Here is a 13,683-nt window from a genome sequence, read left to right as displayed (position 1 = left end):
AAGCTGCTTAAGTTATCAGGCCTCTGTCAACAGGTAAAGTCCATTTAAGCATGGCACGCACTAAGTCTGCCCCTTGCATGCACAACTGGACAGATACAGAGGAATTGACACATGCTGTTTCTAGATGAAGATGCTCAGGAACCATGAACAGCAGTAGCTGAGGTGGAAACTGCACTTTCAGTCACAAAATTCTTCTCTATACTCAAAGACAACACCAACCAGGCTTTATAGTGCATATCCGTACTGCAAGGTCATTTGAAAAGTGCTGGCTTCAGGCCACCATCGCAAGGTATCCCGAGAAAACAAATGTCTAATGCAAATGTTAAACTGGGCTTGCGAATTCAAGCTCATCTAATGTGTCTCCATCCGGCTAAACTGGCGGAAGTCAACTTTATCAGCGATGTTGCAAGGGCCCCAGTGTAGCATGCTACACACACAAGCATTTCCCCGACAGTTTACAATGTAGTTCAAATTAGTGTAAGATTAGTAAAGGTTTGTGGGGTTTAACATCCCAAAGCAGCATGTGGGCTATGAGAAATGCTACCGTAGAAGGTGCCGTACTAATTTAGCAACAGCAACAACCACACAGCATGAAGCTCATCGATTATATTGGGACTAAAAGAAAAGAAATGCATCCCAGCCCCATGAAGCTCGCAGAGAGAGGGCAAACAGACCTTACAGGACAAAGAAATGACAAAGAGCAGAAAGGGCAGTTAAAAAAGACAATTGCTTGGGCCACACCGCCAGAGGCACAATGGGCAAGAGCTGCAGCACACGCCTTTCTCTCATGACCACATGGGGCACTGCCCATCACTGCAGGAGATTGCGGCTCAGATACACAATGCCAAAACCAATTACCCCAGAGGAAGAAAACCTACAAAATGCTTAATGAGACAGGCATACACCAATTGAAAATGATAAGAAAACTAGCTGCTGCTGCTATGTGTTGTGTTTTATGATGCATAAGCGACTCAGGTTATCATGCACTTACCACGGGGTACAATTTGCTTGCTTTGTAAAAAACTTTTAAAATGTATTTAAAAGTATCAAAGTTTGTTTGGCTCCTTTTAAAAATGTAAAAACACAAGACATGTCCACAAGTGCATTTTCTGCTAAGAGTAAACAAGGGTGAAGAGGTATACATTCAGAATAAAACAGTGGAAAATGTTTTTTCCTCAGTTTGTCTAGCTTTGCACATGAACATAAAATGTGATTTATGGTGATCACTTCTCCGCACAGCTCGCATGTTGGTGTCTCTTCTTTTGCAAGAATAAAACTGTGTGTATGGCGTGTGTGCCCAACCCTAAGGTGGCATAAGATGACTTCAATGAATAAATCATTCTTGGTGTGAGCATGGCTTCCATTCTGCTATGACAGGTTTTATTAGGTGTAGCTTAATATTTGCTTCAGTATTCCATTTAGACTGATATTTATATCTTAGCTTAGAGTGTACCAACTTCATACCATATTTGTTGAGAATGTTTGCTCTCTTGAAAGCAGATGTATGTGCTGCACAAGCTTGGCACTGTGCAGCACATACATCTGCTTTCTCACTGCTATTGATTCCGATGAGGATGGGAACCCAACAAAATTTTATGTCATGTCACTGTGTTATGACATGTGTTATGTTGTGTATGATGTCGACGATCAGTGGTGTAACTGCATTTCTTTCTGTGGAGAAGTGAGACGAGTATGCTCAGAGAATCAGTGAAATGATACTGTTCTCGATGTTCTTATTTCTTATTTTTTCTACAGCCAGAGACTGTTTAGCACTCAGCAGTGATGATGGATGCATACTGAGGTATCCTTACTGTTTTTTCCCAATTGTTTCATACCATGGCACTTCTAAAATAGCGTACCTATATTGAAAAATTGGTTAAAATGCTGTGTATTCCTCGTTATTTTTCATTCAGTGCAAAAAATGTTTATGCGGTGTTCGTTTTTTCTGAAAATGTGTTAATGTGAAGTTGCATGTAGAAGGCAGGCAAGATGGGAGTGAATCAGGTTTGCGGGCTATATTAAGCAATGTGTTCATTATGTTTAAGCCTGTGCAAATATTCAATAATTTCAAATATTCGGCTCAATAGTAAAGCATTCGATATTCAATTTGAACCGAATGTTTGGTATTCGAAAATCAAAGTATTCCTCCCGAGTAAATAACGTTTCTGTAACTCTTGCTTCGTGCTCCGGGATCGCAACGTGGCATGCACGCAACCAAAGCCCCAACTCCGCATCGCGTGCCTACGCTCCCACTTGTCTGCCGGAGCCGGTTTGCGCACACTCGGGGGCAACAGACGCGAGCAGGCGGAAGCGGGGCGCCCAGATCTGTACCTGCAAGGTGTCTGTGGCCGTGATACCCGTGGTGTGCACGTGGCGTAACCGGCACAACTGTGTGCATCATCATGAGAGAAATTTAGCATAGCGTGATCCACTTTTACATGGCGCTAGTCCCGATGGTCCCGATGGCGCAGGTGTGCAAACAGCTGGCCGGCGCATGGCCCCTTCTGGCATCCCCAGGGCGATCTGCACATATGCAGTGGCTCCCCGCGGAACAGGATCGCCATAGCAGCTGCGGATCGCACTATGCTAAATCAGTTCTCTAATCAGAGGATGCACACTTCTGATCTCCATGGAGCAGACTGCAGGTGCAGGAGCCACTCTTCTACGCGTGAAATTCGAGAATCAAGCACGACGGCACAAGCACGGAGGGAAGCTAGCACGAGGCACATCACGACGGGTGCCCCTTTCCGATGCCTGATGCGGGGTGGCGCTGGGCGCACAGTGCATACGCCTAGCAGATGTTCATAGAGTCTGCGAGTTCATAGAGTTCATGAGACCATGGGGGTCTCATAGATAGGTCTAACACCCCACAAATAGCGTACTTTCTGGACTATATCCAAACTTGATGTATAGTGTCCACAGGGAAAAATTTAGGCTTAAAGTAAAGATGTTATTGCTTAGATAGCCCCCACTCAGGATATAGTCTATAGAGGCGAATTTTGGCTGAAAATAGTTTTTTTTAGATTGTCAGCAAGCAGTATACAGTCGGTAAGCAAAAAATTAATTGTAAAGCAGTAAAATTCTGGACCTTTCATAGACCACATGGAAGTGAGACTAAAAAACCTGTCAAAATCTGTTTCACCGGGTCTGTCGAAACAAAAGAAGTCAAGCATGTTGGACTCGACCATGCCTCGCCAGTGTCATCATTGCTGTCAGAATCTGACAGAATCTGCAGCAGTTTCTAGTTTGGCTTTCGTGAAGCTATTGATGAACTCCCCAAGTGCTTTCATCAGTGGCCATAGCACGAGGCATTACTTCTCCGCCGCTGGCATTATTCACTGAGGTTTTGCATTTGTGCTCACAAATCCAAGCGCTGATCAAAAAGCAGCCACCACGAGCAGCAGTCACTTGCATATCGAAGCTGATCGCAAATGAGAGCTGATTTCATTGTGATTTAGCGGGGTAAAATGTCGTAGGCCCGGCGGGGCCATGTAATTATTGCTTCGACTGTTAGGCTAGGCTTCTTCTGCTTTGCCAAACAAGTTAAAAAAATAAACCTTGTATAGCCCACACAACACGAAATTTCAGCTTTTAAAAACGTACAGTACACTGACTACAGTCCGGAAAATACGGTATGTCAGCTCGACATGTAGGCCAACTCCCCAATTTCCAATGAACACTTTTGCAGGACGTCAACACAGCTTCAATGAGTGTGACAAACGTTCAATGCACTTTATTATTATTTTTTTTTTATGTAATAGCCTTGTGTGCTCAAAAAATATGTGTTTTTTAAAAATGCATATTGTGCCTTTCAACCTATTTTCTATGCTAGAAGTATTCAAAATATTTGCTTCAAAATTATTCTAAGAAATTACTATTCAATTCAAATTCGCTTTGAATCAAAAAACTATTTGCACATGCCTAATTAAGTCCAATTCTTGGCATTTCTCTTCAAAACGGAGGAGTGGTCTGATTCCTTGGGGCTTGTTGGTATATGGTGCTCGAGATAAGCCCTTTGTAATTATTGGGTAACATATTGCCACCTGGTGTTCTCAGATGGTGCATGAAGGTGAAAACGTTGAAGTGTCTCGCGCTTGTTGGCTGCCGAATATTGTGTGTCGGAGAACTGTCGCCCTGTCTTTCATGACATATTTTGGTGTAGGCGCTGCGTAACGATCTCAGCATATGTCCTATGCTACTCCGCACACCTTGGACTCCTGTCCTTTGCCAGTCGTCACCCCTGCGCACTGTGCTAGCCAGAGAAACCAAGGCCTGCCTCCTGAGCACGGGCCTTTGGAGTTTACCACAACACCAACCTGTCGACCTGTCATGCAAGCTGCAGCCTGCTACACTTTACAAAACCTGCGACTGTCAAAACCATTCCACAGCAGTCAGCTCGAAGACATCGAAGACTGGCTTGTCCAGTTTGAACAGGTCGCCTCGTTCGACCAGTGCAACGACGCCACCAAGCTTTGAAACGCCTTCTTTAGCCTGGAGAACAGCGCTTGCACCTGGTATGAGAACCGAGAAGATGCCTTAACATCATAGCACGAGCTGCTGGGACCCGACATGACTCAGGACCCAGCAGAGTTTTAGGTTTTGTCCTCGAACTGTGGCTGTTACTATGTTGTGTGTGATGTCACCAAGTAGTGGAGTGATTGCATTTCCAGACTGAAGAGATGTAAGTACACTTAGGGAGTCTGTGTATATAACACTCTTCGTGAGGCTCTCGTTCACTAATTTTTCTTCATCTACAGAAATGGCATAACATTCGGCAGTGAAAATGGATGCACACTGCGGAAGTTGTACTGATACTTCCCAGTTCCCTCGTACAACTGCGCTGCCAACGTAACTATCCGTTTTCGAACCGTCAGTATAAAAATCTGTGAAGTCGCCGTATATTACCTCAAGTGCAAGAAATTCTTGTATGATATGTTGTTGTGAAGTCTTTTTTTGTGGAACTGTGTAAGAGTGAAATCGCAGATTTGAGGAAAATTGGACCATGAAGGCAGTGGATCTCGTTTTTGGGCAATGTCACGTAATGTGTCCTGTATATTGAGATTCTGGCATATTTCTTCGAATCACAATATCAGTGGTCAGGTAGCTGGAGGTTTCTCTGTGAATATTATCCTAGAAGAACATTTCGTTACGATTGCTAAGCAGATGTGTTTTGGTAGAGACCTTACTTTAAAGACGTATGCACAAATTAAAGCCATTCTTCCGATTTCAAGTGAGGGTTCATTGGATTCTGCATAGAGGCTGACTATGGGAGATGTCCTGTATGCGGCACACGACAGACGTAGGCCTGAGCTGTGTACTGGATCCAGTTTTTTTAGGTATGACAGTCTTGGTGAACCATACACAATGCACCCATAATCTAAGGAGGAACGTACCAAAGAGCGATAGATGTGCAGAAGACATGTTCTATCAAACCCCCAACACTTCCCTGGGAGCACTTTGAGTATGTGTAGAGACTGGGAGGCTTTCTTTTTTACTGTGTTTATGTGGGGCAGGAATGTGAGTTTTTTTTATCAACTATTTTGCCTAAAAATTTGTTCTAGTTTTATTGGTAGCATGGTTTTATTTAGGTGTAGGGCGAGGTCGTTCTGCAAGCCTCTTTTCAGCGAGAAAGAACTGTTTTTTGCGGGAAGAACATAAACCCGTTTCTGTCCGTCCATGTTGCTAGTCTGTTGAGTATGAGTTGTATCTGTCTTTCACAGGTTGATAAGCTGGATGATGCGCATGCAATTTGAAGGTCGTCGACACATACTGAGTATATCACTGACTTGGGAATTATTCTAGCTATGGAATTCATTTTTGCGACAAACAGCGTAGTACTCATACAACCTTGCGGTACCCCATTCTACTGAACGAATTTTTTGTGAAGTGTTGAACCCAGGCATACCCGAAATGAACAATAAGACAGGAAATCTTTCAAGCAGTTCAACATCCTTCAAAGGATACCTAAGTCTGCTGGATTGTAGAGAATCCTAAACCTCCAGGTAGTGCCGTAAGCCTTTTCCATGTCACAAAATACTGCCAGACAGTGTTGCTTGTGTATGAATGCTTCTTGTACAGTGTTTTCAAGGCAGAGGAGATGGTCAGCTGTTGAACATTGGTTTTCAAATCCACATTGGTGGATGTGAAGAAGCTTACGGGATTCGAGGACAAACATTAACCTAATATTCAATACACTTTCAAAAGATTTGCTAAGGCAACTTGTAAGTGCTATGGGTCTGTAGCTACCAGCGGAGGTTGGTGGCTTTCCAGGCTTCAGGAATGGGACAATAACTGTTTTTTTCCAAGCCCCTGGTATTTTTCCTAGTTTCCGTATTTTGTTGAAGAACAGTAAAAGTGCTTATACTGAAGCTTCGGAAAAGTGTGCCAGCATCTCGTAATGTATTCCATCAGGGCCGGGTGCTGTTCGTTTATCAGCTCACAGGACTTTATGGATTTCCTCGAGTGTAATAAAGTTATTACAGTAGCTGACGGGTAATTCGTACTCCAATAATTCGGACTTGTAGGATACTTTGGACCTTGATGAGGCACCGTCAGTCACCCCATAGAAGCACATACATATTCGCGACAGATATTTCGGACTTCAAAGGTCCGAAAGTTCGATTTTTCGGACTAATTTCAGTTGCCTGCGGGACAAAATCTGCCATTTTATCGGCTTTTCGCCAGCGCGAAAGGCGCCATCTTGGATTTAGGTGAATTTACTCTGCAGTTGGATTGGCTTGACATACTTTCTGTACCTCATTTTTACCAGTAGAGGCCCTTGCGATCTTTGAGACTTTGAGGTGGCAGTCGGATTGTCATCGCCGTCAACTTGCTTTTGTCGCCAATGATGCCGCGGACAGTTATTGCTCGTCTCATACGTTGAAAATTGAAAATTGGTTGTTGGGGAAAGGAAATTGCGCAGTATCTGTCTCACATCTTGGCAGACACATGAACCGCGCATTAAGAGAAGGGATAAGGGAGGGACTGAGAGAAGAAAGGAAGAAAGAAGTGCCGTAGTGGAGGGCTCCGGAATAATTTCGACCACCTGGGGATCTTTAACGTGCACTGACATCGCACAGCACACGGGCGCCTTTGCATTTCGCCTCCATCGAAACGCGGCCGCCGCAGTCGGGTTCGAACTCGGGTACTCCGAATCAGTAGTCGAGCGCCCTAACCACTGAGCCACCGCGGCGGGTCTCATATGTTTGCCATTCGCTGTTTCGTCACTTGGGTTAATCTGACCGCGTTGACCGAGTGGCGCTCAGTTTTCACGAAGTTACATCTGTTCGCTGTTTTGTTATTGCGTCCGGCGGTTCCGCCGCTTTGAAAGGAAAGTGCCTTATCTTTGCGTGTGTTTAAAGGGACACTGAGGAGAAATTGAAGTTGGCTTGTATCCATAGAATACCAGCTCCTGATCACAAAATCACCACTCTTCCTGAAAACAAAGCTCTTGTAATGTAGAAAATAGCAAAAACCAAAATACAGGTATCGCCGCCACAGGCCAATCTCGCAAGTACAAGCGTGATGACTTCCTAGGACAAGAGGCGCCACCATGGAGGAATTTTCCTTACTTCATGGATGTCACGAATCTCTGAGGCTTGCAAAGGAAGGTTGAGCACCGCACCGCTAGCTGCCAGAAATCACGGAGTCTCCGTTTACGTCACGTTTCACGTCACTCCGTTCTGTGTCGTCATAAGAGTTCTCCGTGTCGTCATAAGAGTTCTCGAGTTTGAATCGGAGCGGCGGGAAAAAATTTTTCAACTTCGAATCCAAATTTCTTTGAAATAAATGCATCTTTCGCTCCCGGACAAGCATCAACAAAGCCATGAAATGCCGAACTATTAGATATTGCTAACAAAAAAATTTTGATAGGGTTCTCCTCAGTGTCCCTTTAACGAGCGGTGTGGTGCACACTCGGAATGTGGACAACATGGCTCCGCCGGGTCCGTCAAAGAAGCATAGGAAGTATTCCAACTAAATGCGGTGACCTTGCTGTCTAGCGTGTACAGTGAAAGCACAACCTTGGTGCAAATACAGGCCAGCAAGAGAAATTTTCCGCAAGGTAAAATCAGTGACATTTTTAAGCAGACTTCATCTCAATAAAGTGATTTTTTTGTACCTCACAGATTTTTCGGACTGTTCGATTATTCGGACCATTTTTCGGGTCCCTTCGTGTCCGAAAAATTGGTCGGCGACTGTATTCGAAAATTCCCGAATACTCACCAGCAATCGTATATTGCAGACTTTTATAATTTCGACCGTGGAAAACCACAATATCTGGGCAAATTAGCCGATGATCAAGTTAAAAATTCTAGGAAAACAATACACAGGTCCTATTCCCTTCCTTCTTCGTCGTTTATCACGCGGGCCAATCGCATTCCGACGCCGCTAGGCTTGACCACGTGAGAATTTCCGCAAGTAACTTTCCCACATGTCACACGTGCTGCGAACAAGATGGCTGACGGCCCGCATCGAACAAGCGCAACGCGAAATCGCACTTTTTTTTTTACTCCTTCCGTAATACCTTACATATTTAATGCCACACCCGAGGAATGCGTCCTGTCGCCTTCATAACTCTCCGAACGTGACCTCCGTCATCCCGTTTTCTAAACTACGCTATGCATGAAACCCTACTTGCGGAATGTTGCGGGAGCCTCCTGAAGGGGCGCGTCGAGCTGTCGCAATACAGCAAGCGATCCTGTAAAAATCCCGCCTATTGCATGGTGCATTGTAACCCGCACAACTCTTTAGTGGGCGTAACAGCAGTCGTGACAACGAGCGGAAGGCCCCTGTCGCTAGGTCAAAAAAATAGCCTGGCCGCGTAGTTTCGGTTTCTGAGCTTCGCCGCTGCCCTGTAGCAACTGCAACTGATGGCCCGCACATTCGCTGGTAGTCCAATCCCAGCTCTGTGTGGCTTTCGGACGGCGACTGGCGCATCGCAGGTGATTTCTTTTTCCTTTTTAGAAACAGTCTCGCCGTTCCGACGTTAGTGTGTGTTCCCCGGCCCCTTGCTTGCATTTGTGTTGTTCTTCCAGCACACTAAAACGGGCGGCTCGTCACGTGCTTACAGGTGTTAGCGCGAAGAAGCCACCTCATAAGGCCTGACTGCATCTTCGCATTTTGGGCAGGTTGCTTTCTTTTTCGGGGTGGGGGGTGGGGGGTGGGGGGGGGGCACGGTTAATTTTATAAACCGAGGCCTTCGCATGAACCGGGCATTTCTTCCAGTCCTTTGAACTCCAAATGAATGAGGTTTTACTAGTCATCATGTTATTTTTTGTTACCAGTATTGTCATTTTACGGATTTTGTTTTGCATGACCTCGTTATAGTTTGGATACTGTTATGCTGTCTAATCAAGTAGTATACATTTCTGTGCACATCATCTTTTTTTATACGGTACTGAGGCAGCCTAGTTTTCTTTATTTTAGTTGAAAAGACAATACACTACTTTGAAAAAAAAATAAGGGCAACAACATTTGCTTGTTTATCATTTTCTGAAAATTTTTTTTGTACTGAACAAATATTCGATATTTGATTCGATATTTGAAGCCATTTTTAATCATATTCGCATTCGATTCGTATACCAAAATTTCAATGTTCGCACACCCCTAATATATATGGAACATATAGTGATAGTTTTAAAATGAATAACAGCGACTGCCACAGCTTCATATTTGGTTTTTTCAATTTCATGGGGTGGAACACCGGACCGGATGATAATCGCAGCTCCTCCAGAGAGCCTACTCGCTTGCTCTCGGATCACACCGAAAGACTTTATACTATATAAAAATGTTTGTATGTTTAGAACCTAGGTTAGTTTCCTGAAGGCATAATGCCACAGGGGAAAGCGAGTTTAAAAGATCTGTCATATCACTGTAGTTTTTTAAAAGTCCCCGACAACTCCAACTAATTAGGAACGCCATGTTGGATGAGTTTTGCGGGTGCAGTTAAAAACCTATGTTCACGGTTTTGAGGGTCCTGTTACTGGAGTCCTCTCTTTTCCTTTTCGCTAGCAGGGGTGAGTTTTGCATTGTGTCCATCACCTCACTAGAGGCTCTGGAGGCCTGCAGAAAAACCGCAGGTGTATGGATTAGAGACCTCTCCCGACTGGGAGAAGCCTTGCGGGCAGCCAGCTGAGAAGCCAGCAGGCCCATTTTCAGGGTTGGCAGAGTAGCCTTGGCTGCGCTTGCTGGAGGCGGGGATGGCTCTGTCAGAGGTTTTGCCTGGGCAGTGGCCAGAGCAGGGTGTGGTGCTCCGCCCCTGCACACCACATCCATGAAGTTAGTTTTTACCGTGATTGCAAACGGATTTGTGCGTGCCAACCTTTTTCTGACTTCTCTGAATGTTATGCTTTTTTTTTTCAGGGTTATGATTTATTTTTCGTTTTTCCATCTTGGACAAGACCTGGAATAAGCAGGGTGGTCTTCTTTGCAGCTGGCATAGAGGGATGCCACTGCATCGCAGTTCTCAGTTGCGTGCTCTTTTGAGGCACATTTCGCGCAGGTTTTGTGACCGTGGCAGCTGTTCTGACTCATGGCCATATCTTTGACAGGTAAACTATCTGCGGGGGTTTGGTATGTATGGTCGGACTTGGCTTTTCAGGTATCCCACATCTATTGTTTCAGGTAGTGTGCTTGCATAGAATGTTAGGCTCAGGTGCTTTGTAGGAATTTCTTTATCATCTTTACGGACAGCCATTCTCTGGACATTGACCACGTTTTGGTCAGCAAAACCATCTAGAATTTCGTTTTCAGTGAAGTGGAGAAAGTCTGAGTCAGATATTACGTCACGGACTGTAGATAACGTTCCATGTGCACTGACGGTCACAGGGACATCCCCAAGAGATTGGATGTTTGGGAGCTTTGTATACAGTGCTTCATTGACAAGTTCCAATAGCAGATCTCCACTGGCCCTTTTGCTGACTTTGTACCTTAAGCCTAAGGATTCTGTCAAACATTTTGACACGACGAATGGGCACAACATTCAGGATGGTTTTTCGTGGATTTCAGAGTGAATTACATGATATTTAGCGAAAGTTTTTTTGGTTCTCTGCCAGAACTCTGCTGAGACTTCGGTCTGCCTCCTTTCACCGGGGCAATCAGGTTGTGGAGAATTGGAGGCCATAGGATGTATGTGTTGTTCGGCTACAGCGCCAACTGCCCACCACGGAGCCCAACAAGAGGACGGGACAGGAACTTAGAAGAAAGCCCTGCCCACGCCAGTTGTACACTGTAGCTATAACCAAATATGATGAAATGCAGGGTGGTTCGCCACACAAGGTTAACCCTAGCCGCCAGGAAAGAAGGAAAAACAATGAAGGAAGGAGGAGACAGGAAAGTTGCAAGAAAGATGATAGGAAAGAGAAAGGTGCAGGGGAGGACAGGAAAAGGCGATTGCCGATTTCCCCGGACGGGTCAGGCTGGAGGTGCCGTCTACAGGAAGCTGAGGCCAAAGTGGTGTCTTGCCTCCGCCGAGGGGCCTTAAAGGTCCAAACGCTCGGCATCAGTTCAACCACCAGGATCCCCTTTTCCTCGGGGACGGCTAAGCCACGTACGGCTAAGCGTGGGTGCTTGGGTCGGTGATGGCACACTGCTCACCAACATCCCTCTGCGGGGATGTCCTTGTGGATGTTCGGGAAATCGTGGTGTAGCAACTCACCATCACCTGCATGCTGCAGTTAGTTGCCCCTGCAGGGAAACTAGCTGCATACAGTCATTTGCACAACAATGGCTACCAAATTTTTCCCCTTCTACTCCAGAAAAATGCTCTAGCTGCAATGACGGAGGCAAGCATGCAGGACCCATACAGATTTTATCTTGTAAAGAGCCTCAAGTTACTGACAGTTCAATAAGGCCACACAACCCAATGCTCTTACACTCCTTCAGATCCACAATGTGACAAAACTGGAACAAAGAACAAGGTCTGAACAGCAGACATACCAGGCTCTCCTGTAGCTGTGCAAGTACCCGCAGCTGGACTACGTCGGAGAGGATTTCATGCGGAGGGATAAGCGTCCCACTGGCCAAGTTGCCGATGAGGATTTCCGACTCCTTCTTGTTACGCAGCCGCACCTCCTCGGGTGACTCCTCGACATCCACGGCACCCCTGTTCTCTTTCATCAACTGCAGGTTGGCCCAGTTGGGCAGAGACCTGCACATTGCAAAGTGCCCATCAGGTTCCAACCTTGCTCTCAGATAACGGAAATGTTCCCAGCTTTATTTAAATTCAAGCATCAACTTATAGTTACAGGATTGTTCCCATTTCAGAAAAACTAAACTTAATTCCTTGAATCTCAACATTCAATAAATGGACATACACAAAGAAACACACACATACAGCAGAAATGGACTCACTAAGTGCCATGAAGTTTACTACAGACCCCAGGTACTACACGAGAACTGCCTGGCACTGAAGCACACACATGAAGCTGACGGAAAAGCTCAGCCCCTCAGCCTTCTTTCCTGACGGTTATGGAGGGCAGCCACAGAATACAGCACAAAGAGCTACAGTAGAACTTCTATGATACGGATCTAGCACACACATATAGCACATGCACCTTCTTCCTCACACTTGCAACAATGTCATGATGAAGAAGTTGCAAATTTGTGCTCCCAAACCATCCAAGCGTGCTTTTTTATCATACTCTTTTTATCAGAACAAAAGAGGGCAACATCATCAGCATAGACCGAAATTCTAATATTACACTGTACCACAAGAAGCCATGATTAGCTGTGTTTTTGAAGATACTGAGCTATAGGGGCTCGAAATGAATAAAGCAAATTACAAAGGCAATGTCAAACAGACTGAAGAAAAAAATTTAGGGGCACTCAATTGGACTGATGTGGAGGAAATGCGAAAGCATGCTTATTTCACTCAACAATCTATGCCAATTTTGAGTCTTTACTCTCCAGTCTATTCCAACTGTGATTCTATTCTGATTCTGGCTATGCAACTACGCAAAATGTGTCGCATTGTTAGATTGCGGCGAATCCTCATAACACTACTAGCACAGCGGTGCAGTGGGGTTAAGTGATGCGCCACTGCACTGGCAGGTGGCTGGTTCAAATATTCAAATACAGCCACCTGTGGGGCTTAAAACCCAGGCTGCTCTTCCCAAGCACTGTGAGAAGAAATGCCTACCATAAGCTTCCCCTTTGCACAGACAGTTCTTTGAGAGGCTGTATATTTTGCATGTAGGCCTGCTGTTGTCAGAGTCCCCTACAAGATTGGAGGGGCAGCTGACAGGTGGAGAGAGGCAAATCCCCTCAGACACTACCTAGAAGGTGGCAGCTTCACACAGATTCCAATGCTTATGCCGACACCTCTAGACAGTTTTCACCTTTATGGCCCTCCTAATGCTATTGCATTAAAATATGTTTGGTAAGCTCTTGGTTGTTAGGGAGAGCCAGTTTTCCCATGAGGCTCTTTTTGGGTGAGGAATGAGCGGTTGAGGGGTGCTCGCACATTCTCATACTATGCTGTAGCCTGGGCATAAGATACATGTTGAATGTGGGCTGGTGGGGTAACCAGCAAGTCGGTTTTGCGGTGACAAAAATGTGTCCGTACCTGCCAATACAGGACGGCTTCCTCTCTCAATAATGTGCAGTAAGGTAAAGGGCACATGTGACGGTCCTGACGGCACCCCTGTGGAGGAGAAATTTCCAACTAACTCCAAAACCGTTGAA

General features: G+C 45.3%; 1 protein-coding gene across 1 annotated transcript in view; it reads right to left on the bottom strand.

Moving 5' to 3' along the window:
• Sec8 (exocyst complex component secretory 8) overlaps window positions 1-13,683 on the bottom strand; it is a 112,630-nt gene that overhangs the window by 38,182 nt on the left and 60,765 nt on the right. Inside the window, exon 20 of the mRNA XM_077645457.1 lies at window positions 11,938-12,148. Within this exon, the coding sequence (XP_077501583.1) occupies window positions 11,938-12,148 (211 nt within the window). The remainder of the gene's footprint in view (window positions 1-11,937; window positions 12,149-13,683) is intronic.

The sequence above is a fragment of the Amblyomma americanum genome, chromosome 1 (assembly GCF_052857255.1).
Source record: "Amblyomma americanum isolate KBUSLIRL-KWMA chromosome 1, ASM5285725v1, whole genome shotgun sequence".
Lineage (NCBI taxonomy): Eukaryota > Metazoa > Arthropoda > Arachnida > Ixodida > Ixodidae > Amblyomma > Amblyomma americanum.
The sequence above is the reverse complement of the archived record's forward strand: the minus strand, read 5'-3'. Positions and strand labels throughout refer to the sequence as shown.